Genomic DNA, 27,640 nt, shown 5'->3' with positions numbered 1-27,640 from the left:
ATAATTGAACTAAGTTAATTATGTACATGTGTAATTTATTCTAATATCACATAAGTCCCAAACAATCACATCCTAATAAAGATTTCTAACATGCAAATTTATTTTACAATTACCAAGTATTAAATTAAATTTATTTTACATGCCAATATTAGTTTAATTTACAAACAAGATTGATTTTAATTTACAAAGTATTTATTTAAATTAATTACATGCAAAAGTCAGTTAAATTAAAAACAAAGTTAATTTTAATTTACCAAATGAAAGTTCTATTATTACTACAATTTCATGCCAATGGTTATTCGAGAAGTTTAGAACTACTTACTTGTTGGTAAATGCAGTTGCCATTGGGGCAAGCTACCCTTAAAAAAGGGTCTTCTCTTCTAGTATGGCAATGATATCCCCGCTTACTCCCGCTTAGCTCCATATAAGCTCACAAGAATGCCCTCTTTGGTACTTACCTTAGGGCTACTTACCAATTTTGTTTGTAATAAACAAAAATAAAGAAACTAAACAAAATAAAAGAAATAAAGAAAATATTAATAACAATTTACATTGGATTCTAACTCTAGTCTCCTAAAGGGTTAAGATTCCTAATTAGTTACAACTACCTAATGGTCTAAGTCTTCTAACATGATCCAAACACTTTATAACACTTCTTGAATTAAAAGAATACAGAAAATAGATCAAATATCAATTAAAACCTAAGAAAATACAAGAACATGCATAAATATACAATTTTCAAATTCTGACAGATTAACAGTAGCAAGAAATTTGATTTTTTAAAAATAGTTAAACATGCCTAAAAATCATAAAAAAAATTACAGAAGATAGCCTACATATCATACAATAACATAAAATTTATAAATCAAACAAAACCCTAGCCGAATGATCTACATAAATCGTAACTCTTCTAAGTGACAGAATCGTACTACTTTTTTGTAAAATTCATAACTCATTAACCACAAAAGATATGAATGCAAAACCAATTGGAAAAGATTCATAAGATTCTGAAGTTAATTTTAGACACTAGATTTGCACAAAAATATTAAGGAACAAGGGAGATATGGGCTCCACAAGTCGGATATCCTGCAAATCAGATTTTACAGGAACCCTAACTTCAAACAGCCATAACTTACAAAATATTAAAGCTTTTTTAGTGATTCTTGAGCCTAAAATTAATGGAATTTCGTGTAGAATATGAATATAATTTTTAAAAATTTTTTACAGATTCAAAAAATAAAGAAAAATAATAAAAATACGAGAGACAGAAACTAAACATGTGCAGAGTTGTGTATCCCCTCAAATTAAACATGATTACATGATCTATATGAACATATAAAATAAATTGAAGACAAAGAGCATAGAATTAAAATATTGTGTGGCATAGATCTTGAAAAGAAAACAATAAAAACTGACCTTCCAGAAATCTTGTATGAAAATTTTCTTGAAGAAAAGAAAAAATAAGGAAGAACTCAAAGAATCTTGAATATCTCTAAATTTCCTATAGCTCTGAATTTTCTCTTAATCTTTCCTCCCATCATCCCCTTCTTCTCTTCTCTAGTAGGGTATTTATAGGGTTTTGGGAGAGAGGTGTGATAAGATTTGGAGTCTTAGGATGATAAAGTTTAGATGACTTAAACAACTACAATTGCAGAATTCGAATAAGACTGGGATATGGGTGAGGTGTTTCAACCAATAGGAAGACAGAAAAAAATGGAAGGCACCAATAGGGAATGAGGAAGAGGTGTGGTAGGATTTGGAGTCTTAGGGTGATAAAGTTTAGATGACTTAAACAACTGCGATTGCGAGTCGAATAAGACTGGGATATGGGTGAGGTGTTTCAACCAATAGGAAGACAGGAAAAAATGAAAGGCACCAATAGGGAGTGAGGAAGAGAGTGGGGTCAAGGAGGAGAGAGATATTTTGTTATTTTAATTTTTAGAAAATAATTAAATGGGTCCCATTTAAAATTCCTAACTAGGCTTTCTTAGGCCCATAGAGCCCAATTAAACTTAATTAGATCCATTTAAGAACTACCCATATTCAATTTAAACAAAATAAAATTTTATTTAAATTTAATTAAATTAATTTCCCCAAAATTTTATTATTATTTTTATTTTTTTCAAGATCATGCCACGGAATTAATAATTCAGCTCCATGCCTCCAATTACATCTTACAGTCATATAATTTTTCATCATCGGGTTTTCCACGGCCTCAATGCACATACTCATCACAAAATAAGGGTCTACAGTAAGGGGGAATGAACGAGCCAGGACAATAGTGTAAGATGTGTGAGAGAGGTTTACTTGAATTATGATCAGCCCTTGCTAAAAAGTTAGTAGTAACTAATTAGGTAGGTAGTTTTTTTACTCTTATAAGCCATTTGAATTTCTTATTGAGACTCTTGACATATAGAATAACTAGCATAATATTTATGCTATGTATGAGTGATTTGTAATTTTTATTTTTTAATTTAATTTTTAATTATATTTTAAATAAAATAAATTATTATTATTAAATTAATTTTAAATTAAAAATTTTCTTTTATTTAATTTAATTTGAATAAATTTTTATTTATTATAATAATAAATTTTTAATTAATTTATGATATAATTAATTAAAATATATGTTTAATTCTTTTTATACATGTATTAATAGTAGTTTCTATAATTATTTCATTTAAAATGTGATAAAAATATTTTATTAAAAAATAATTTGAATTTTATGAAATATATATGTATATATATGGTAGGTAGATTTTTTTTTATTGTTGCCACTTGGCATTCTAAATTTTGATTCTGTCACGTAGTATTGTAATAAAGTAAGAAAATTTCTTATTTCAATTGCCACATGGCAATCTAAATGTATTGTTGTCACGTAGCATTTACTATATAGAAATTATTATATTTAATAATTATAATAATTAATGTAAGTAATTATTACTATTACCATTAAATATTTTTACTATTATCATTGTTATCAAATTTTTATGGCTAATTAATTAAAAATATTAGATATATTTTAATAATTTTATAAAATTTTCATTTAATGATTTTTAAATTTTTAATTATTTTATTTAATTATAGAAATTTAAAAATTATATATCTTAAAACTAATAAAATAATTTAAAATTATACTATAAAAGTAATCACATAAAATTAAATACTTTACACTTTCCTTTCTTTTTATATATTTAATAAATTTTAATTTACTTTAATGTTATTTTATTTTTATTTATCTTATTTTATTACATATTTAGTAGACATATTTTCAATGATGTATTGAGTGATATATATATATATATATATATATATATATATATATATATATATATATATATATGAATTGTGAAAAAATAAAATAAAATTTTATTTTCATAGTTATGGTAAATAAAAAATTTATATTAATATTTTATTTTATTTTTTTTATATTTTTATAGTATAATTAATATTTTTTAAATTATATATATACGTCAAGTAATTTCATTAAATTCTCTATATTTTTAATTAATTAATTATATAAATTTTTTAAATTATGATTAAGTTATTAATTCTCTAATTACGTATATATAAGTTATAAAATATTTAATTATTACATTTTAATATTATAATAAGTTATTATTATTATTTAATTATTAAAATTGCCTAAAAAGCTCTATTTGATTAGATATAGATAAAAATTAAGAGTTAATTAGATTAATTTATTAATTATAATTAATAAATACAAATACTAATATTATATATGTTCCATTTGCTTCCTGATGAAGAGGTAGTTCAGATTTTTATAAAATAAATTTAAGAGGAAATAAAATTATAAGTCTATCAAATTTCTACTAAATAGCAATTTTTAATTGAAATTAACGATGATAATTTTTTTCTATATTTTTTAAATAGTTATAATATATAATTGTTATATAATTTAATTTTCTAAATGCAATCTTTAATTATTTCGATCTTTCAATTTTAAATAATGAAAAAGTATTGATTACTAAATATAATTCTCATTCATTATAAAATTTCTTAATTTTTAATTTAAAAAGTCAATGACAGTTATTTTAAAGAAAAATAAAATATTTTTAAACATATTTACTACAATTGAATTTAGTATTTAATTGTTGATGATTTAGTATTTAAATTTAACAATTTAAGATATTTAATTTTAAAATTAAACAAATATTATCATGACTATCTAACTGTTACCATAACTAAAAGTTTAATTTCTTTAAAATATATGTTCCAAATTAAAATCAAGCATATTTAAATATTTGTGAAAAAATAATGATTGAATTTTCTTTTAAACATGTCTAATTATTAAAGGTAATATTTATCCATTAATTTTTAATTTTTTTTAAGGAGAGAAAAGTTAATATTAAGTTTTTTTTAATATATTTTTTAAACAGTTATTATGTTTTCTAATTTTTAATTTAAAAACATTAATCGCAGTAAAATTAAGACTCATATTTACTTTGAAAGAAATTTAATATTTAAAAATGATCTCTCTCTCCCTTTTATACATTTAATAAATTTTAATTTATTTTAATATTATTTTATTTTTATTATTTTAAAATAATTTAATAATAATATTATTATTATTATAAAAAAATAATAAATAGCAATTGTATATTACAATTATATAGGATATTAATTAAAATTAAAGGTTAAAATTATGAAAAATTAATATTCTATAAATACTATATGAAATTTAATAAATATTAATAAATTTAATTTAGCTTACTTTTTTAAAAAATTGCTATCAATGAAATTGGCATATGTGGTAAAGAAAAAAATTACTAATAATAAATTCAATTTAATATTGTCACTTGTGGCATAAATATAATGACTTTTAGAATCATATGTGGTAGCACCAAAGGAAAATCTGTCTATTATATATATATAGGGAGAGATTTTGATGCTATCATATTAGGCTCTGTTTGTTTTGTGAAATTTTTTTTTCTTTTTGCATTCTTTAGTGTTTGGGAAGCTTTGAAAATAGGTTTGAAAATTTTTCTTGATCAAAATTTTTAAGCAGGAGAGGATTTAATTTTTTTTCAATTTTGATAATTTTATTAAAATATAAAAATATTTATATATAAACACATCTCATAAAAAATTAAAATTCAATCATTATTTTTTCACAAATATTTAATTATTTAAAATATAAAAATTAAAAATATTTAAAATATAAAAATTAAAAATAATGATTTAATTTTTCTATAAAAAATATTTTCAATATACAAATGAAGTGTTTGAAATTGTTATCTAAGATTAAAAGGCTAATTTGAAATTACTTTTTGCGAAGTGATATTTTTATATGTTCTTGAAGATTAGAGTTTGAAGTAAGATCAATTAAAGATTTTTTAATGACTATTTTTGAAAGTGTTTTTCTAAATGGTAGCTTAAAACTGGAAATATCAAACTGACTCTCCTAATAAAAACTTACATTTATATATAAAAACTTTTCATTAAGGATAAATAACTATACAAGAGAAGAGAAATGTAACACATACATTTAAAATTTATTAACAAAAACAAATATAGAGATTTATTTGCTCAATATCTATTAATAATAATATATTTAAGGAAATATACTTAAAATTTATTCTAAATGAATATAAATTTAAGAATTATTAAAAAAAAATAAAAAACAGAAAAAAAAAGAAATTATTTGACTAGTGAAAATACATACCGATAGTAAAAAAAATAATAATAAAAAGGAAGGAGAAGATAGAAAAGATGAGAAAAAGGGAAAGTGAATTTAATTCATAATTTTTACAAATTGTTTAAATTTGAACTATTTTAAATTTAAGTGAATTATGAATATTTTAAATTGAATTAATAAATTAAATAAATATTTACCACATATAATTCCAATGAATCAAATAAATATATAATTTCAATTTCAATTTGCCTATTAAATCCTTTAATGCATCTACTCTATCATTCTGTCAAGATTTGTTTTTTTTTTAGTTTCTGTTAAGAGTTTCATATTTAAAGATTATAAAAAATTAAATTTAATAGACTTATAAAAGTGTAGAGTTAGTTAATTAATTAGTTTTAACATTTTAATAATAATTGATCCTAACTCGAATAAATTCATCTCATTTATTACGAATTTTACCTCAACTCAATCATTCACCTTTTTTTTAATTTTTTTTATTATTATTATTTTTAAAGTTTTATGCTTTTAGCTTATCTTTCAAGTTAATTATTAAAAATTATGTAAAAAAAAAAATACTGAACGAATGTAAATTTTAAACAATTTACAAATATAATATGGTGCTGAATTTGATAAAAACTTAATTAAAAAAAAATACACGGCTAATCATTTTCCGAAATAATAAAATACTATTCAAATCAAGACTAAGTTTTTATTTAGTATTGTGTTTAGAAGTCTTAAACATCATTTTAAATACGGTTAACAAAAATAATTTAAAAAAAATAATTTTATTATTTTAATATTTTTATAATTAAATATATTAAATTTAATTTTAAATTATTTTTTAATATTCTCTAATTAATATATTTAAAAAAATAATTTTTTAATAATAATTTTAATAATAATACTAAACAAACCATTTATATAAGAAGGGCTTTTTGGTTAAAGAAAGGCCATATCAAGTCGCATTTTCTCTAGCTATTATTGACACATGCAAGCAAGTTTTTGACCCAAGAAAAAGGTTAACTAAAGTGACGTTTTACTAAATCATGACTAACTCTGACACTATATAATTATTTAAGATTCAAAAATAAAGTGGCCTTTTTTTTTCTATTAACAATTTATATTATATAATTACTTAAAATTAAAAAATAAATCTTAAATATTATATAATAATTATGCGAAAAAATTTATTCTTATCAAGTGTTGTTTTTAAAATTAATATTTATTTTAACTTATAAATTAATAAAATTAATTTATAAATTTAAAAAATAAATATATAAATTTATTTATGATATTATTAAAACTTATAAGCCGAAAAAATAAACTACAAAGAATCAGTTTTTCATTTCGGTATTTACAAGATTTATTGATCGAATATTTTATATTGTTACACTTATGGAGTTTTTAAAATTTCACCACATACTTTATTTAATAAATATTTTTTTAATAATTTTAATAATAAATATATTATTATTAACTATTTATTATTGCATTTTAATCTAATATATAATTATTTAAGATTTTAAATACTTATATTAACTTATAAACATATAAACTATTATTCTAATTTATAATTTTAGAGATAATTTTGCATTAGATGATTGCAAAATCTGTCGTGCCTTGCCCCCTTTAACATTCCTATGTATACATACGGACTTTTTAACAAATTTGATGTAAGGAAATATTTTTTTTTCTTTTATTCATTTAAAAAAAAATAATAATAATAAACCTGCACACAGAAATGACTATGGAAAATAAATACATGTGAGTCTGTTTTTTATTGCAAAAAAAGGGCATGATTTTAAAAAGAGTATGCCATGCCACTCATTTATCTGCCTGAGTTTAACCTACAAGAAGTTTCAACAAGCTTAAATTGACAAAATCAGAGATTTTTTCATCTCAAAATAATATGCCAACCCAACTACATTATTAATTAATTCTGCAAAGCCTTAGCAGAACAAATATAACTAAGCAGCAGAATCCTTGGCAATCTTCTCTGCCTTGGCAATGACTTCTTCAATGCCACCGACCATGTAAAATGACTGCTCGGGAAGATCGTCGTATTTCCCATCTAAGACTCCCTTCAAAATGTAGAAACCATAGCACAGGCATTAGATCACATATTAGAAGGCAACGTTGGGAGGACAGCTGCATTAAACTGGAAAAAACTAATAAAAAAGATCCTTTTTGTTTATCTGGAAGTTTCATTAGTGGAAATGGACCAACGCTACAGTTATCAAATGACTTTATGACTATCAGCCTAAAAATCCTTAAGGATATGGAAAATGCATGGGGAAATCAAGCGTGGAAACTAATGAACATCTCAATTAGAGTACAACTCAACTCAACTAAACCTTTATCCCAAAAATTTGGGGTCGGCTATATGAATTCTCTTTCTCCACTCTAAACGATTTTGAGTTAAATCCTCGAGAATATATAATGCTTCTAGGTCATATTGTACTACTTTCCTCCAAGTCAGTTTAGGTCTACTCCTTTTTTTCTATCCTCTAAACTAATGTGCTCTACTTATTTAACTGGAGTCTCCGTATGTCTACGCTTCACATGTCCAAACCATCTCAATCTCACTTCTCTTAACTTATCTTCAATTGGCACCACTCCTACTTTTTTTCTAATACTCTCATCACGGACTTTATCTAGTCTAATATGACCACTCATCCATCTTAACATTCTCATCTCCGCAACTCTTATCTTAGACACATACGACTCATTCAGTGTCCAACACTCATTACCATATAACATGATTGGTCGCATGGCTGTACGGTAAAATTTTCCTTTCAACTTATTGGAAATATTGCGATCACATAAAAGTCCCATGGCACGTCTCCACTTCAACCGTAAGGCTTTAATCCTCTGACTAACATCCTCCTCACATCCCCCATCTATTTGAAGGACCGAGCTGAGATATTTAAAGTGATTAATTTAGGACAGTACCACTCCATCCAAACTAACTTCTTCCGTATCACCAGTTAGACCTTCACTAAACTTGCAATGCATGTATTTTGTTTTCATTCTACTTAACTTAAAGCCCTTTAACTCTAGAGTACTTCTCCAAAACTCTAACTTTCTATTGACTTCTTCTCGCGTCTTATATCTCAATTAGAGTACAAGAGTAGGAAATGCTAATTATTGATATTATGTCATGCAGAAGAACTGGTGCTTGAATTGTCAATACTCCAAAACCAGGTCAAATTTCTGACTAGGGCCAGATAGCTCTGAAATCTAGACCTACAGCTCAGAGGTATTTATGTCTGACAAATGTACCAGTTCAAAATATGAACCTGCAGTCCTAGAACTAAATATTATTCAGCTATAACTTCAAGTGTAGCCCACTTTAAAGTACGTGCCAGTCCTTAATATGGAATTCATTCAAATTATCACCATCCAGCCAATTTTCAAGTAAGAACCAAAATCACATAATGGAACAGTAACCAAAAAGGTCTCAACAAAAGAAGGTAATTGCAGCGTATATGGATCAAAACCACTAAAAAAGAAAGAGGTTTAAAATTGTAATCACCTGGAAACTAGTGATGCTTTCCTTCAATTCAACATATTTTCCAGGGGCTCCAGTAAATACTTCTGCAACATGGAAAGGCTGGCTCAAGAATCTTTGAATTTTGCGGGCACGAGCAACAGTCAATTTGTCATCTTCACTAAGCTCATCCATCCCCAAAATAGCAATAATATCTTGTAGATTCTTATAGTTTTGGAGGACTTTCTGGACACCACGAGCAGTATTGTAGTGTTCTTCTCCCAAGATATGAGGAGACAGCATGCGAGAAGTAGAATCCAAGGGATCAACAGCAGGATAAATACCAAGCTCAGAAATCTGCCAAAAGAGCAAACGAAGAATTTTTAAAAGAAAGAACAATAGCAAAATGGTATCTTGTGCAATGAAGGAAATCAGGAAGGAAGCATACTTGACGGGACAGCACTGTCGTGGCATCAAGATGGGCAAAAGTGGTTGCGGGTGCGGGATCTGTCAAGTCATCAGCAGGCACATAAATAGCCTGCACAGATGTAATTGAACCCTTCTTGGTTGTGGTAATACGCTCTTGGAGGCCTCCAAGATCTGTCGCCAAGGTAGGTTGGTAGCCAACAGCAGAAGGGATACGGCCAAGCAAAGCAGACACCTCTGAGTTAGCCTGCAAAATTTGAATTGATGAGTGAAATAACCCACTTAACAGATTAGGATGATTATTCAAAAAATTAATAACACAAACACGACCACATTTAGTTTGCTCTAGAAATGCAAACAGAATGCAATTCCTAAATAGAATTTTATTTTCTTGTTTGGAATCCTTTTTTCTTTTTCTTGGTATTCTTTTTATATTTGAATAACCTGAATTTAAATGAAAATAATACTTATTTTCACCTATAATTTTCAAGACTGCCATTAAATTATATTTGATTATCTAAAAAATAAACTTGGAATTAGAATTTCGAAATGGAAGAGGTACATTCCCATTTCATTTACAAAGAAAACCAAACCAAACATGTCCAAAGAGAAAGTGAACAAGGAAACCTACTTGGGTGAAGCGGAAAATGTTATCAATGAAGAGAAGCACATCTTGTCCTTCAGCGTCTCTGAAATGCTCAGCCACAGTCAATCCTGTAAGCCCAACACGAGCACGTGCACCAGGAGGCTCATTCATTTGACCATACACAAGAGCACATTTGCTGTCACTCTGAAATAGAGTAATGGTTTCAATAAATAAACAAAATTTTCTTCGCTTTTGTACCTTGCAAAGCAAGGAGGAGGAAATAACATAGATAGTAAATAACACAATAAAAAAAAAATAATAAACAAATTACAGCTATCCCACAATCAATTACAAAAAGATAATTGAAGCAAATAACCTGCTTATCTCCAAGCTTAATGACACCACTTTCAATCATTTCCCTGTACAAGTCGTTACCCTCTCGAGTACGTTCACCCACACCAGCAAACACAGAGAAACCACCTAAATTAGAAGACATTGAGAAAATCCATTAGAATGTTACATCAATAACTTCAACACAAGTGCAGTTTGAAGACAAAAGAATGTAACAAACCATGAGCCTTAGCAACATTGTTGATAAGTTCCATAATTAGCACCGTCTTTCCTACACCAGCACCACCAAAGAGCCCAATTTTACCACCTCTTTGGTAAGGTGCAAGGAGATCTACAACCTGGAAAGAATGTAAATAAACTCAATGGATTAGTATACCTCTAACTTGCAAAATATTAATACCAGACCCTGTCCCTGAGGAAAAAAAAACCAGCCTTAAACATAATTTGAGTTCACAAATCAAACATAAACACTTATATTGGAGCTAGAATCTACTTTTGAGATTCCAGGATCTACTAAATTTAAGAAAAATTCAAAAATTCCATGCTTGATTTAGTATGTTTAAACTGAAGGTCAGCAGGAGATAGGTGGCAACAGAATAATAAGCAGTTACCAGGACTTCATTGGGTTGCAAAAAGACCAAGTTCTAGACATATAACTTTGTAAAAATGAGTTGTATTTTTGTTACTTCTTTTAATTCAACAATTAATACCCTTCACCAAGAAATGAGAAAAAACAATACTTCATAAGAGTACACTCCACATATCATATGCATGGACACAAAATATTTACATCTATCATCAGTAAAATAAACAGAGTAATTTACTTTCTCAGGGCCTCTCTTCTATTGATGCTTTTGTAGGAGAAAGAACAGAATACCTTGATTCCTGTAACAAGAATCTGTTGCTCAGTTGCCTGTTCAACAAAAGCTGGAGCTTCTCTATGAATGGGCAGAAAGTGCTCAGTTTCTGATAATGAAGAAGCAAAACAATTAGAGCATTTGTTGCAGCATAAAATTTACAACACAAAATCATATGTGTTTTCAGGCTTCTTACTGATGTCACCCTTCTCATCAATGGGCTCTCCAATAACATTCATGATGCGTCCAAGGGTAGCCCTACCAACAGGCACCTAGACATAAAATAATAGAATTTATAGTTTTCAACATAATGCAATACTAAGCACATAAAACAAGCAAAGCAGGGAAAAAAAATATCATCAAATTGAAGCCCGAAGGCATTAATTGCATCATTGGATCATCACAGAATAAAACCCCGAAAATGATATGAACCACAATAATGAAAACCCATCCAAAATGCAAATCGTTCAAGTTAACCTGAAGAACATCAATATCACCAAACAACATAAACATCCATTCAATCACACAGCAACAAGCTATAAGCATGTGCATGTCAAAACTATGAAAACTCCGTAAGTAAGAAACTAGACAAGATGCAGACCACAAACTTCAACTTTACCAAAAACTTCGATCAAATTCACAAGGGGGTATCCTAAAAGCTTCAACTTTACCAGATTGTGGACAACATTAACAGAATTCAAAAACTACAGGTATAAATAGATAAGCATAAAACCTCAAAAGTGTACACATTCATGTTCCCAAGAAAATAGAAATCCAAAATCACAACCATGCAATCTCAGATTCCACAAATCCCAGTCCACATTCTAAGAAAGCACTCAAAATGTCAACATCCAATTCAAACAGTAGAATAAACGCATAATAAGAACAAAAAATATAAATTTATAGATAAAAAAGGACAATGAGCAAAGAGGCTATAGCTTACGGTGATAGGAGAGCCAGTATTTAAAACCCTTTGTCCTCTCACAAGCCCTTCAGTCCCATCCATAGCAATAGTTCTCACCATATTCTCACCCAAATGCTGAGCTACTTCCAATACCAACCGGATCGAATTGTCCATCACTTCTAGCGCCGTCAATATCGGAGGCAAGCCTTCATCGAAGCGCACATCCACGACGGCCCCAATCACCTGACACACTTGACCGATTGCACCTTTTCCAGTGAATTCATCAACGATCTTCCCACCAGACCCAACGGTGGTAGTGGAAGAAGCAGGCTTCGGTGGAGAAGACGATGGCGCCGCGGATGCGGAGGTGGAGAAGTGAGTGGCGCGTGAGAGGAGGGAGGGGAGAGGGCGAGCGAGAGGAGATTTCGAGTGGTGGGAGAGCGACGGTCTGGAGGAGCGACGGAGGGAGGAGCGGAGGAGAGCAGAGAGAAGCTTACGAGACGACATCGTTTACTGTAGAGATAGTGATCGGAGAATGTGAGGCTTTGATGATGCTAGTGAGGAACATTCATTGGAAAAAGAATTGGATTCTCAGTGCTCTAGAGAGTTTAGCCGTTGTTTTGGATTATGGAATTTTGGGTAATCTGTTAGTCTAAGTCGGGTGGGCTTTGTTTTTATTTATTTTATTTTGAGGTTAAAATATTAGAAGAGTCGGTGTTCGATTTGATTTATGAATTAAAAGAATTATTTAATTTATAAAAATATTTAAAGTGTATTTAATTTGATTATTTATGTGTTAAATTAAAAATAAATAATAAATTATTTAATAAAATTATTAAAAAATAATTTTTAAATAACTTAATATTTTATTAAAATATAATTAAAAATAATTTAATTAATTAAAATTATTAAAAATATATATAATTAAATATTATAATTATTAAAATAAAAATAATATTAATATTTTTAAAATTTATTATAATTATATAATTTTTTATTTAGTTAAAATTTTATTTTAAAATAAATAAATTAATTTATAATTTATTTTAAATAATTTTTTAATTTATAAATAAAATTAATTATTAATTTATTTATAATTTTTTATTTATAAATAGATTTAATTTTTATAATTTAAATTAAATATTTTTTTAATTTTTTATTTATTAAAAAATTAAAATTTAAAATAAATAGATAAATTATAAATAGATTTAACTTTTTAAGGCAATCTAAAAATTTTTATTTTATAAAATATAAAAATATTTTAATTAAATTTTAAAAATAGAGATTAAATGATTAATTTTAATAACTATAAAAATTTGATAGTAATTTATTAAAAAATTTTGCGTATATTATTATACTAGTTTATCAATTACAGAGAATATATTATCCCCAGACAGTTTTTTTGTGAAAATTATTTTAAAAAAAATGCAAAAATTGACTTTATTGAAATTTAAATTTGAAATTTTAATAAGAATTAATTATAAAAAATAAAATATTTATTAAGAATATTGTTATATATTAAAAAATAAACAAAGAAAATCGAGAAACAAATGAGAAATGGGTACCTCGACGCATCAAGAAGAGAAGAAGCAAAATGGGCTCTCAAGCGCTATCATCCTCATGTTTCTTTCGCTCAAACTGGGTGGCTTTAAATTCTTCTCAACCATCATCTTCGTCATCAAGCCTCAAGCCTTCTATACTTCTTCCTCTCAAAGCCAAAAATCCTCCATACCCTCTTCATGCCAATGCCATTACTGTTACCTTCTCTTTCCCCAGATTCCACAGGTTGAAAACCAGAGCTGCCCTTGATGAAAAAGACCAAAGCCCTCCTACCCCACTTCTTGTTCAACAGCAAGAAGAAAAAGAGGAGGAAGAAGTGCGGACTCAAAGCAACCCAGTATGCCTTTTTCTTTCTTATTTTGATTTCTTAAATTAATGTATTGTTAATTTTGGAATTTATATATTTTTGGACAATTTATCTTATGCTAGATGATGGAGGATTTGAGTTTTATTTCTTGTTGTTCTTGTTCATTGTGGTTTAGGAGGTAGAGGAGAGTGTGAAAGTGCTCAAGAATGCTGCAAAGACAAGAAAGGTTGCGGCAAAGGAGGTTTTATCAGCTCTAGCTGTGATTGAGAAGGCTAAAATGGATCCCTCAGGGTTTCTTGAAACACTTGGTGGGTCAAAATCCCCAGGCAGAACTTGGATGCTTATTTTCACTGCTGAGGTTGGTATAATTCTTGTTCCCTGGTGTTTACTAGTTATTTTTATCTATATGGTTTATTGTGCTATTGATTTTTGTGTTATTTTGTAGAAGCAATTGAAGGGTGGAAGATACTTCCCTCTTACTGCTGTTCAGAGGTTTGATGCTGCTGTAAGTTCAGTGTAGCCTTCAATTATACGTTTATGAATGTTTTTGTGATATAAGTTTCTGGTGTAAAGAAAAAAAACAAAAATTGGGAATTGTTCAGGGTATTGGTATTTCAATTTAGAAATGCTTTTTCAGCAAATGGATAATTTATGTGGATTTTCTTTGATAAATTAACAAAAAAAATGGTACTCTTTTCAAGCTTCTAATAGCCCTTTGTAACTTTAACTAAAAGCAGAAGCTTAGGGCATTGTCTTGGGATTTGTCTTGTGACACTAGTGAAGTTTTTGTGGGACACAATTTCTTGTTTTTAGAATTAGCTTTCTAATTTCCTTTTTGTTGGTGATCATTTAGAATCCACTGCATTAATCTTCCTACACTGGTTCTGAAAACTGAAAATGAATTAGGTTGTACTTGTGAAGAAGTTCTTATCCCTTGCTTGTGGGTAAGGACAATTGTTAACATTTTCAAAATTTCCTCTAGTTCCCCACTTCTTAGATGCTCATGTAGACGCATAATCCAAATATATTCTATTTTGTTTCATTTTTCATGTTCTTATATGTTAATGCCTTCTTTAAGCATGAACTTTCCTGCATTTTCATCTTTTCTCTTGTTGCAAAGACTAGTAAATTCGTTGGATTGCTTATGTCAGCCGGTTGAAGATAGACACGTGTATTATGTTCCTTATGTTCAACTTTAGATAGTTATTGATTTGTACTTGGATTATCAGGAAAAGAGGATTGAAAATGGAGTATATCTTGGGCCAATTGGATGCTTAACATTTGAAGGCAGATTTACATGGAAAAACAGGATATTGGCCTTCATTTTTGAGCTTGTTCGTGTGAAAATTGGACCTCTAAATCCTTTGGAGATCAGTCTTGGCCAAATCGACGATAGAGAACCAAGCACCAAAGATCCATTCTTTATATGGTTTTACATTGACGAAGAAATAGCAGTTGCTCGAGGCAGGAGCGGGGGAACTGCATTTTGGTGTCGATGTCGTCGTGTTACTACCTGATTCATTTTAAACTACTGTTGAGTTAAGCACTCATTATTCATACAACTCGTAAGGATGGTAATCTTTTCCAATATATGGATACAGCTAAGTATGCTTGTAAAATGTCAGCTAGGTATTACTACAAACTTTAAACTAGTGCTTGTTTTATTAGAAACTTTATACTGCAAAAGAACATTGGTGGTGTTGTGTATATAAATCCTATAAGCTCATGATTGTGAGGTAGTTACATCACCAGATTCTGTGGAATTTCTTGGTGGAATCCATCAACTTTATCTGAACTCTTTAGTTATATGTCTTATGGTCAATCTTTTTGTTTGGAGTAATAAGGTCCTACTGGAATTGTGGGACTGCCAAGGTAAGAGGCCTGTTGGAGGATGTTGAAGCTAAAGGGTCCTTGAGATACAGTCCTTTCACAATCTGCAAGCCAATCTACACATTTTTTTGCTTCCCTGAATACATGAACCAGCTTCACCTCCCACTCTCGTTGCAACAGGTCTTTGATAGAACAAAGAAGAGACCTGCAGACATTATGCTCAGGCAAACCATCCCTAGCCAGCTGCAAGGTAGAAGATTGAACCTCTACCAATGAAGAAACAAAACCACGTCTCCGTAGGCCATCAACATCACGAATCAGACCTCCCCAAAAAGCACTGCCAGGGCTCATAATCCAAGCACCATCAACATTCAACTTACCCCAGCCCACCAGAGGAGGTTGCCAAACCACCAACGTTTGAAACTGATCTGAGCTCATTACCTCGCCATGCGATGAGATGGAGAGATGATATTTATAAAACTCAACAGGTTGTGCCTTCACCCGAGAAACTACAGTTTCCATGCTCATATGATCATTGGTAAACAGAGCTTTGTTCCTTCTACACCACAGAAGCTAACATTGCCACCAGCTTGGAGGGGAAAAAAAAGAAGTGACACCAAAAAAATTAAATGATTTAAAATTAAATTTAATAAATTTTAGTTATAACAACACCAAAATAACAAAATAATTTTATTTTCAAAATTACATTTTCCAAAGTCTAAAATGTCTTCTTCTTGAAAAGAATTTTTAACTTTCCAATTATAATACCAAACAGACATTTAGAATGACCACATATCTAGGACAGGGGTTATCGCTTGAGCCATTTTTTTTTTTAAATCTTAATTTAATTATATTTTTATAATATTATAAATAATTAAGAATATTTTATTCACTCATAAGTTGATTTATACTGTTATATATATTAATTATTATAATATATATTTTGAATTATATATCTTGAATATGTTGAGTTGGCATAATTTGTAAGGATTTTTTTTCTTCTCTTTAAATATTAACATAAAAATTAAATTGCTCTAAAAAACATGGAAATTAAATTACTATTTAAAAAACATAAAAATTAATTTAAAAACAATTTAAAATTCACTAATAAATAAATAAAATCTATTTCATACATATAAGATTATTAGTAAATTTTAAAAATTAAACTTGAATTATTCTAAATATATTAATATTACAAAATTAATCTATTTTTTATATATATAAAGTAAACTAAGTTTTTTTTCAAGTTGCATGTAAGTTTTTTTTTTTTTAAATTGCCACATGGCAAGTTTTCTGTTGAAATTACCATGAAACCCAAAGTAAAACTTGAAATGTTTATTATTAGTTATTATTTTTTTAATATTTTATATTAATTTTTTTATTTTTCTTTAATCATTAAGTTATATTTAAGATTAATAAATATGATAAACTAAAAAATTAATTAACAAAAAGTAATTATTTTTATTGTAATATTGATTATTATTCAATTATTATAATAATAAATTATAAATATTATTTAAAATAAAAAATAAAGTTTAATACTATAATTTAATTAATTTAATTTGAATAATGATGCCTCTTTTAGTTTTCCATTGGCACTATCACGTGATGCAAATGCAAATGAGAGTTTGACTTGTTTATTATTAATTATTATTTTTTTTTCTTTAATATTTTTATATTAATATTTTTTTATTATTTAAGTTATATTTAAAATTAACACATATTATAATTTATGTAATTTACAAATAAAAAATTAAATATTTTTATTATAATATTATTTTTATTCAATTCTCATAGTAATAATAATAATTATTATTTAAAATAAAAAAATAAAGTTTAATATGATAATTTAATTCATTTAATTTTAATAATTATCACCTCTTTCAATATATTTTTCTTTAGCTTCAGTTTAGATTTAATTATAGCTAGCTAATTAATTTGTGGCTTAATTAATAAAAATGGACTTATTTAACTATTTTTATACTCCAAAATTACTTTACTTAACTTTGTAAAATTGTTTTATTTAGATAAAGCTCACATTATTAAGATTTATACATATTGTAATTTATGTATTTAATTAATAAACGAAAGTTATTGTTTTTGTCATAATATTGATAATTATAATAATAATAATTATTATTATTTAGAATGCATTAATTTAATACTAAAATTATAACTAAAATTTACAAAATATGTATATTTATTCAGTTAAATTTGAATATTTTTAAGGATCATAATAATACTTTTATATTTTTTAAGCAATTAATTTTTTTATTAAGCAATAATATATTTTAATTATATATTAACTAATTTATTTTTTCTCAAAAAATAAATTGCAAAAGAGTATAAAAAATGCAATTTTGTTAAAAATTTAAATTGGACATGAAAAGATTAAAATTATTAAAATAAAGTGTTATAGTTACATGCCATAACTTTTAATAATCAAATTATATTAAAATATTAAAAACATTTTAATAAAATATAATATTAAATTTTAAATTGAATATATATAAAAAATTAATTTCTATTAAATTTGTGTATACACTAATATTTAACTATTCAATATATATAAGTTTAAGAGTTTAAGAATGTGTAATGTTAGAATTATAATTGAATTGTCTCACCTAATACAGTAAAAAAATATATTATTTATTTAGCAGAATTAGCTTTAATCTTATTCTCCCAATTTCCTATTATAAAAATTATATTTGTCCTTGAAATATGAAATAAAATTTTTATATAAATATGATAATTTATAGTTTTAAATTGAAAAATTATAATAAAATTGTTTGCACAAATAATTTTTTTTTTAAAACATAGGTATAATATAATTAAAATTTAATTTACATTATTAATATTAATTAATATTTATAGAGATATTTTTATTGGTTTACATATTTTCCATCATTTGTAATTACATTTTTTTCCGAGCGTCCATTTCATAGAATCCTTGTTCTTCTTGCAAGGATTGTAGGTGTAAGATCCAGATTATAGGACTGCAGGAGAATTCTTCGCTAGGGAAGTGAGGTTTAGCTGAGATTTCTAAATTTTCATAGGTAACGAATCTTCTTTTTCTTAATTTATTTAACTCAATTTAACCAATATGATTGATGATCTGTGTCATTCTGTGTAAATCAGATCGAGGATCCAAAAGAAAAATATTGATTGAAGAAGAAGAAGAAAAATGTTGCGATTGAGGGCATTCAGGCCCAGCAATGAGAAGATAGTGAAGATTCAGTTGCATCCAACGCATCCATGGCTTGTCACTGCTGATGCCTCTGATCGTGTGTCTGTTTGGAATTGGGAACACCGCCAGGTTTTAACTAAACCCTTTTCTTTCTTGGAAATTTTATGTTGGTTTTATATGTAAATATATGATTTATGATTTTATATGTATGAAGGTAATATACGAGCTAAAAGCTGGTGGTGTTGATGAGAGGCGGTTGGTTGGTGCTAAGTTGGAAAAACTTGCTGAGGGTGAATCAGGTTCTGTTCTGCTTTTATTATAGTAAACTCTACCATTTGTTTGAATTTGTTCTTGTTTTTGATTAAAAGGTGTGATGTTTTCATTTGATTTGTTTGAAATGCTGAAAATTTGATTCAAATGTTTATTTTTGCTTCTGGTAGATTCCAAAGGGAAACCCACAGAAGCCATGAGGGGAGGCAGGTAAGCCCTCTTTTTTATTTTCTTCTTCTTTTTAATAAGATTTATATCAGTTGATCTGTTTTTTCTTTTCTGTTTTCATGGAAAAAAAGTGTTAAACAGGTTAAATTTTATGATGATGATGTACGGTTTTGGCAACTTTGGCATAACCGTTCGGCAGCTGCTGAAGCACCCTCTGCTGTAAATAATGTTGCTTCGACTTTTACTTCCCCTGCTCCACCAACTAAGGGAAGGCACTTTCTTGTTATTTGTTGTGAAAACAAAGCCATTTTTTTGGACCTGGTTACAATGCGTGGCCGGGATGTACTCAAGCAAGAGCTTGACAACAAGTCACTTTTATGGCAAGTCCCACTTTGAAATCCCATTTTCTTTTGTGATACTCACACACACACACACACACACACACACACACACACACACACACACACACACACAACAAAATTCCATACACTTACTATGTTCTGATTTCTTATTTGCTAGTAGTTGCTAATGCACATCGTTCCTCAATTGAAAATCAAATATTTTAAGTTCCATTTGCTAGCTATAAAGCTTTACTCTGTATTCAGCCGAGCAAAAATATGACATCTTGACTTTTTCTTATTTAACAGAGTATCTAGGAGGTGTCTGCAAATGAAATCAGTGGTTGAAAATGTGTGTAAAACCTTTAGTTTTGTGTGTCTAGGTGGATCCTATCTCTTCATTAAATGTTGAACGACTAGGAAAACAAATATTTGATACATGAAGGGAAGTCTCTAAGTAGTGCCTATTTCTATTTTAGATAGGATGGAGTAGGTATACTCATTCCCTACAGAGGTATATATACCACACTTGTATTAATTATTTGTTGAAGAAGTATTCATGAAGTTTACCTTGTCAAAAGTTGAAATTTTATATTTTGTTGAGGAGACACTTGTATCTTAGCTCCTTTCTCTATCATTCCAAAGCAAAAGGTATATGATCCTTCAAATGAGTGATTTTAATGGAGCACAATTATTCAAAACGCGGTCCAACTTTGAAGTGAGCTCAAACTTTAAGTCCTTGTAATACTTTTACATGGTAATATCACTCCATCATATACATACTGTAAGGGTATTTAATGGTCGTTTTTGGTTGACTGGTATTAGTGTTTTATTTAATTTTGTCCTAGCAATTGGTTGATCCTTTGGTTGATTGGATGTATGTTTCATTGCAGTATGGAGTTTCTTTGTAAATCTACTTCTGGGGATGGTCCGTTGGTTGCTTTTGGTGGATCAGATGGTGTCATTAGAGTTCTTTCAATGATAACATGGAGGGTTCGTCTTTTGGCAAAGGTTCTTCTTTTGTATTGTTATTTCTGTTTCCCATGTATTGTGATATTTGTTTCTTGCAGCTTGTACGTAGATATACCGGAGGTCATAAAGGATCCATTGCTTGTTTGATGACTTTCATGGCAGCATCTGGTGAGGTAGTTCTTCAGTTCCCACTGCTCACTCTGTATTTCTTTCAGCCAGCTTTGACATTAGACTTGGTAATCTGGGTTTGAATGTTTGTGCCACCTGCCTACTTGAATAGGGTGCTTTACTGCTTTTCAATTCATTTATCACAAATGATAGGAAGTTTCCTGGATCTTTCACCTTTTTTTTTTAATTTTTTATTAATGGTAAGTATCATTTCTAAGCAGATAGGAATTTATTGCTTTTCTTTACAATAAGAAAAAGATAATTATGCCTTAGTATTGCTTCAAGATCATGGCTATTTTACAAGCAGCATTTGCTTCTGTAGATAGAGAAATATGAATGAGGGTCAGTTCAGTAGCATGACTGAAAGAGGATTTCTCAAGACTTTAGGAGGAGGCTGTAGATGCTAAAAAAGGTAATACATGCGCAGGTTTTGGTTTTTGAAGGGGCAAGATTTTGGCGATCACTAGAAGTAGAAGGATATGGTTTTAGAGGGAAACTGAATAAGTGGACCTGTGTTCTGAGGTTGTTCAGTTGCAGACTTGCTATCTTGAGAAGTGAACAGTAACCCTCAGCTATTCAATCCTTATTACATGGATTTAACACTTTCCTGCTTGTTGACATGGCACTAGGTAGATAGGCATGGGGGTAGTTATGCATCAACTGTAACAAGTGAAAATCAGACTTGACAGACAAGTTTGTTTGTTTCTGATCATAAGAGGTCATTTTGTTTATCTGTTTGTGAGATAGATAGAAATCTCATTTCAAGTGAGAGATTAGAGAGGTCTGAGTGTGGGAGAAAAGAAAGCCAACTTTGGCTAAGGGATGATATGGGGAGTTCAAATTTTAGAGAGACATAGGTAGAGAGTAGATGTATTGTGCCACCACACATAGGGGGAGACCAGGACAGGAGAGATTAAAGCTTTTAAACAACAGCTGTGTATCTTCTTACAGCATTTCTTTGACTTATTCCTGGACCATATTTTGTCTGTAAATATCAAGAGCAGAAGGATCTTCATTATTTTGTCCAACTTCAGATCTCAGTGCATGTAGTAGTATTTGGATTCTGGGCCAGTTGGACCCTTGAAATGCATCTGTTGTGGGCACTTGACAGTTGGCACTGGTCATATATAGCATAATTATTGATGAGAGAGAGAGGGGGAAGAGAGAGAAAGAAGGAAGAGAGAGAAAAAGAGAAGGAAGAGGGTAAAATAGTTTTTTTTTTTTTTTAAATTTTTTATATCTAGAAATTTGCTGTTGTAGGTCAGGGGATTTTTTGGAACAAAAATTAAAGTTTAGGGATTTTTTTGTGGCTAATTGAAGTTGAGGAACAGAAATGAAACAACTCTCAAAGTTGAGGGATGGTGAGTAAAAATAACCCGTGATATTTGGGTGCTAATTCGTTAAAAATGACTGACATAGGGTTTTAATGTGGATGAATTTAGGGCTGGCCATATATCAATATTGTTGCAGATGGTTGCAAGAAATAGAGACAGTGGAATAGAGAGAGTGATTTGATGCATCACAGAAGGAATTCCTTTGGTAACTGATCACACTAGGGGTTTCGTAGGCATCATACTTAGAATTAGGTTGCATTTTTTCTGACATTTGTACAGTAAAGTTGAAGGCATAACAGAGCTATTTACGTAGTTCATCAATCCAACTTCATAGTCATTAAAAAATTTCTACGCTATTTATCTTGTGAAGGAATATTTCATTTTCTTCTTCCTAGTATTTACTTTTTTTTTTTTTTTTTTGAGGAGTCTTCCAAGTATTTACTTGGATCACTTTTTCTATGTGAGAAAATAGAACAGAAGAAGAATATTGAGAATGATTGAAGAGCTTGATTATTCCCTCAAGCCAATGGTGTCAATTTATTATCTATACAAGACAACTAAATAGGAAATACAATCTTAATTAAATACATAATTATAGCCACGATTCTAGTACCTAAATATATTCACGCAATCACTACAGATACACATATCCTAGCTATTTATAGTACATATCTTAACACTCCCCCTCAAGCTGGAGTATACAAATCATATGCTCCAAGCTTGTTACAAATATATTCAATCCGAGAGTCTCTGAGAGATTTTGTCAGGATATCTGCTAATTGGTTATTTGAGCTAACAAAGCTAGTGGCAATACACCCAGATGCAATCTTTTGTCTGATGAAATGACAATCCACCTCTATATGTTTCGTTCTCTTATGAAACACTGGATTAGAGGCAATGTGAAGTGCAGCTTGATTGTCACAGATTAGATACATTTGTTTAAGTTCCCCATACTTCAACTCTTGGAGAAGTTGTTTCAACCATATAAGTTCACAAGTTGCCAAAGCCATAGCTCGATATTCTACTTCTACACTTGACATAGCAACTACATCTTGCTTCTTACTTTTCTAAGAAATCAAATTACCTCCAATCATAATACAATATCCTGAAGTAGACTGTCTGTCTAAAGGAGAACCTGCCCAATCTGCATCTGAGTAACTAATAATCTGTGAATGACCCATGTCTTCATATAATAGGCCTTGTCCTGGAGCTCCTTTAATATATCTGAGTATCCGAATAACTGCATCCCAATGACTACTACATGGTGCTTGAAGGAACTGACTGACCACACTTACAGCAAATGAGATGTCTGGGCGTGTGATTGTGAGATAATTGAGTTTTCCAACCAATCTCCAGTATCTACCAGGATCCTCCAATGGCTCCCCTTATCCAGGAACAAGTTTGACATTTGGATCCATAGGAGTATCTACGTGTCTATAGTCTAACATGCCCATCTCTGTCAGTATATCCAAGGCATATTTCCTTTGAGAAATGGCGATACCTGTCTTGGATTGTGCCACTTCAATCCCCAAGAAATACTTTAGCTTCCCAAGATCCTTAGTCTGAAAATGACTGGACCAGTGTTGTTTGAGTATTGATATACCAACATGATCAATTCTTGTAATAACAATGTCATTAACATACACAACGAGATAAATGCACTTATCATGGCCATTATGGTGGAAAAATACTGAATAGTCAGCTTCACTCCGAGACATTTTAAATTGTTGGACTACAGTACTGAACCGTCCAAACCATGCTCTCGGAGATTGTTTCAAGCCATAAGAACGTCGTAGGCAACACACCAAACCAGATCCCCCCTGAGCAACAAACCTTGGTGGTTGCTCCATATAAACTTTCTTAGCTAACTTGCCATATAAAATTGCATTTTTGATATCTAGTTGATGAAGTGGCCAGTGATGGCTGGCAGCTAAGAAAATAAGAAGGCAAACCGAGGCAATCTTAGCCACTGGAGAGAAGGTATCACTGTAATCGAGGCCAAAGATCTGAGTATAGCCCTTTGCAACAAGGCGAGCTTTAAGTCTATCAATCTGGCCATCAGGCCCCACCTTAACTGTATAAACCCATCGACAGCCAACAGTAGATTTGCCCTTTGGTAGTGGCACCAAATCCCAAGTGCCATTGTTATGGAGAGCAGTCATCTCTTCAACCATTGCATTACACCATCCTGGATGTTCCAAAGCTTCTCTAACAGTCTTAGGTACAGATATATTATACAAAGTGGTGATAAAAGCATAATAGAAAGGAGACAAATGATGATAACTCACAAAATTATAAATAAGATGAGGATTTCAAGACGAACGAATACCTTTTCGGATGTCAATGGGAGGAGTAGCATCATCTGTCGAAGGCAAGACCGGAATTGGTGAAGATGAAGGAGGGCAAGAGTCACCAGGAGCTGGTATTGTACCTATATCAAGCAAAGAAACATCAATGGTGTTAGTGGGAGGACGAGGACGACGTGAGTAGACGTGTAGAGGTGGTGGACTGATTGGTGGTGGAGGAAGAGTAGGAACTGGTAAGGCGATGGGAATAAAAATCTTCGATGCGGTGTTGGAGGAAAAATAGGGAGATGTTTCGAAAAAACTTACATCAGCTGACACAAAGTATTTATTTGTAAGTGGATTGTAGCATTTGTAACCTTTTTGAAATCTAGAATATCCCAAAAAGGCACATTTTATTGATTTGGGCTGAAGTTTGTCTTTGCTAGGAGTGTGATCATGAACAAAACAAATACAACTAAATACACGCAGGGACAACTGATGAACATCTTGGTCGGGAAACAAAATGGAATGATGACTCTGATTCTGCAAAACAGAAGAAGACATTCGGTTAATTAAGTAACAAGTAGTAAGAATAGCATCTCTCCAAAAATGAAGAGGAACATTATGGTGAATGAGTAAAGTGCGAGCAGTCTCAACTACATGACGATTCTTTCGTTCGGCAACCTCATTTTGTTGAGGGGTATAAGCACATGAAGGTTGGTGATTAATACCCTGAGAAGATAAGAAATGAGTAAAGAGAGTAGACAAATATTCTTTTGCATTGTCACTATGAAGTATTTTAATAGAAACACCTAATTGATTACGTATTTCAGTAGAGAATTTTTGAAATATAGAGAATAATTGAGAACGAGTCTTCATTAAAACTAACCAAGTGTAACGAGAATAATCATCAACAAAAGTAACAAAATAATGAAATCCCAAAGTTGTACTGACACGACTTGGACCCTAAATGTCTGAATGAACAATTTCAAACATAGACTTAGCCCTATTATTGACTCGCTTGGGAAATAAAATACGACTTTGTTTCCTAAGTTGACAGGACTCACATTCAAAAGAAGATAAACTAGAAAGACTAGGAACTAATTTTTGCAATTTGGCAAGACTCGGATGACCCAGACGATTGTGAAGAAGATCAACGGAAGTGGTAGAGGCAAGAGCAACTGGAGAATTTGAAGTAGAAAGATGGTACAACCCTTGTGACTCACATCCTACTCCAATCATCTTCCCCGTACTCCGGTCCTGCACAACAACTATATAAAGGTGACCGAACAATTGAGATTTTTAGTTAATTTACTAATGGAGATTAAATTATATGGGCATTCTGGAGTGAACAAAACTGTGGTTAAAGGAATAGATGAAAAGATTTTTACTTCTCCTATGCCCTTAACTAAAGTTTGTGAACCATTAACCAAAGTAACTTTAGACAAAACCGGAGGAAAAACTAGAGATGAGAAAAGACTTTTGTTACCAGATATATGATCAGAAGCACCAGAGTCTAGGATCCATGGACCAGTGAGCGAAGACTGTGTTAGACAGGCAAAGGAATTACCAGAATGAGTACTGCTAGAAGATTGTTGTTTTGCTGTTTGATATTGCAAATACTCCTTGTAATCAGCTCCAGTTAATAGGATAGAATCTGACACCTGATCCTTTCCATCAGGTAATGGAAGAATACCATTTTCACCGGATTGAGCCATATGAGCAGTTGATCAGTTCATATTATTTTACTGAATGGGGCATGGTGGTCGACCATGAAGGGCCCAACAAGTGTCTCGAGTGTGATTACTCTTATCACAATAAGTGCAATGGTGCCTTTTGCCTTTGCCTCTCTGATAAGTACTCTGTCTCGGTTGGTTTCCACTTTGTGCAACTAAAACTGAAGATTCAATTCTGGAGAAATTATTCTTATTGAGTGAGATGCGTAGAAGCCTGGCAAACACTTCCTCTAGAGTGGGAATAACCGGACTAGTTAATATCTGGTCTCTAACAGAATCAAGGTCAGGTTTTAGCCCAATCAATGCCAAAACCATGAAGAATCTGTCCCGCTGTTGCTCAGAAATATTATCAGTACATGGCATGATAGAATCAAATTCATCTTTCAGTGATTCTACCTGTCCCAAATAACTAGACATATCTTGTTGATTTTGCTGTAGATGAACCATATCTGATACTACCTTATAAATGCGCTGCACATCATTTGTATATATGGTTTTCGCCTTAGTCCAGACTTTGCAACAGGTTTTACAAGACTGAAAAATATTAAGTAATTTTGGGTCTAGAGAATAGGGACTACATAATTGAGCATCAATCTTAGTCCAATTAGCTCTATTTGTTAAAGCTATATCTGTGGCATTTTTAACCAAGTGGTCATCATACCCCTACCCCATAAACCATAATTCCACTGATGCAGTCCAAGACATATAATTTTGACTTCCTACTAATTTAACAATTGTAATAGCTGGTGAATTACCAATGGAAGAAAATATGGGTTTGAGAATCTCAGAACCTGTGTTGGATATGGGTGTGAGAATCTCAGAACCTGTGTTAGAGGCTGTATTGGAGGACTCCTCAATCTCAGACATGTTGGCGAGAGAAGCACACTGAAATGTTGCTCAGAAATACGTCAGAAAAGCCCATTGTATGAAGAGGTAGTGACAAAAAAGTGAGAAATAGGTGACGGGACCAGCATGGTTAAGGCTGATCCTGGGCTGGATAATCCACTAGGCTAGGCTGTGACAGCCACAGACTCCCAAAAAGTGATCGGAAAAAGAGGAAAAGTTCCTCCCCATGAGGACTTTGTTTCAGATTTCAAATTAGACCCACCGAGGGCTCTGATACCATGTGAGAAAATAGAACAGAAGAAGAATACTGAGAATGATTGAAGAGCTTGATTATTCCCTCAAGCCAATGGTGTCAATTTATAACAG

General features: G+C 30.2%; 3 protein-coding genes and 1 pseudogene across 4 annotated transcripts in view; 2 read left to right on the top strand and 2 right to left on the bottom strand.

Moving 5' to 3' along the window:
- Positions 1-7,409: 7,409 nt before the first annotated feature.
- On the bottom strand, positions 7,410-12,958 carry LOC110639736 (ATP synthase subunit beta, mitochondrial). The gene is made up of 9 exons (XM_021790813.2): positions 12,313-12,958; positions 11,566-11,641; positions 11,390-11,478; positions 10,733-10,850; positions 10,538-10,641; positions 10,207-10,365; positions 9,598-9,822; positions 9,195-9,506; positions 7,410-7,740 (listed from the first exon to the last, which is right to left on the bottom strand). The coding sequence occupies exons 1-9, from the start codon at positions 12,778-12,780 to the stop codon at positions 7,627-7,629; spliced, it is 1,665 nt and encodes a 554-aa protein (XP_021646505.2). The 5' UTR covers positions 12,781-12,958; the 3' UTR covers positions 7,410-7,626.
- Positions 12,959-13,812: 854 nt separating this feature from the next.
- LOC110639729 (uncharacterized) lies at positions 13,813-15,888 on the top strand. Of its 2 annotated transcripts, none has more exons than XM_021790799.2 (4): positions 13,813-14,170; positions 14,316-14,498; positions 14,589-14,645; positions 15,370-15,888. In XM_021790799.2, exons 1-4 carry the CDS (start codon positions 13,868-13,870, stop codon positions 15,655-15,657), a joined length of 831 nt encoding a protein of 276 aa, XP_021646491.2. In that variant the 5' UTR covers positions 13,813-13,867; the 3' UTR covers positions 15,658-15,888. The 2 variants fall into 2 exon arrangements, with proteins under 2 accessions (XP_021646491.2, XP_021646490.2); XM_021790798.2 differs by having other exon boundaries at positions 13,816-14,170; positions 14,586-14,645.
- A 2,961-nt stretch (positions 15,889-18,849) lies between these two features.
- LOC110639732 (uncharacterized) overlaps positions 18,850-27,640 on the top strand; it is a 33,812-nt gene continuing 25,021 nt past the window's right edge. The window contains exons 1-7 of the mRNA XM_021790802.2: positions 18,850-19,026; positions 19,109-19,286; positions 19,372-19,456; positions 19,598-19,637; positions 19,727-19,975; positions 20,827-20,926; positions 21,004-21,078. Coding sequence (XP_021646494.2) covers positions 19,155-19,286; positions 19,372-19,456; positions 19,598-19,637; positions 19,727-19,975; positions 20,827-20,926; positions 21,004-21,078 — 681 coding nt within the window. The 5' untranslated portion in view covers positions 18,850-19,026; positions 19,109-19,154. The remainder of the gene's footprint in view (positions 19,027-19,108; positions 19,287-19,371; positions 19,457-19,597; positions 19,638-19,726; positions 19,976-20,826; positions 20,927-21,003; positions 21,079-27,640) is intronic.
- Positions 26,438-27,331, bottom strand: LOC131175521 (uncharacterized; annotated as a pseudogene).

Source organism: Hevea brasiliensis, chromosome 17 (genome assembly GCF_030052815.1).
Source record: "Hevea brasiliensis isolate MT/VB/25A 57/8 chromosome 17, ASM3005281v1, whole genome shotgun sequence".
Lineage (NCBI taxonomy): Eukaryota > Viridiplantae > Streptophyta > Magnoliopsida > Malpighiales > Euphorbiaceae > Hevea > Hevea brasiliensis.
Note: the sequence above shows the minus strand (reverse complement) of the source record. Positions and strands in the feature narration are given on the sequence as shown.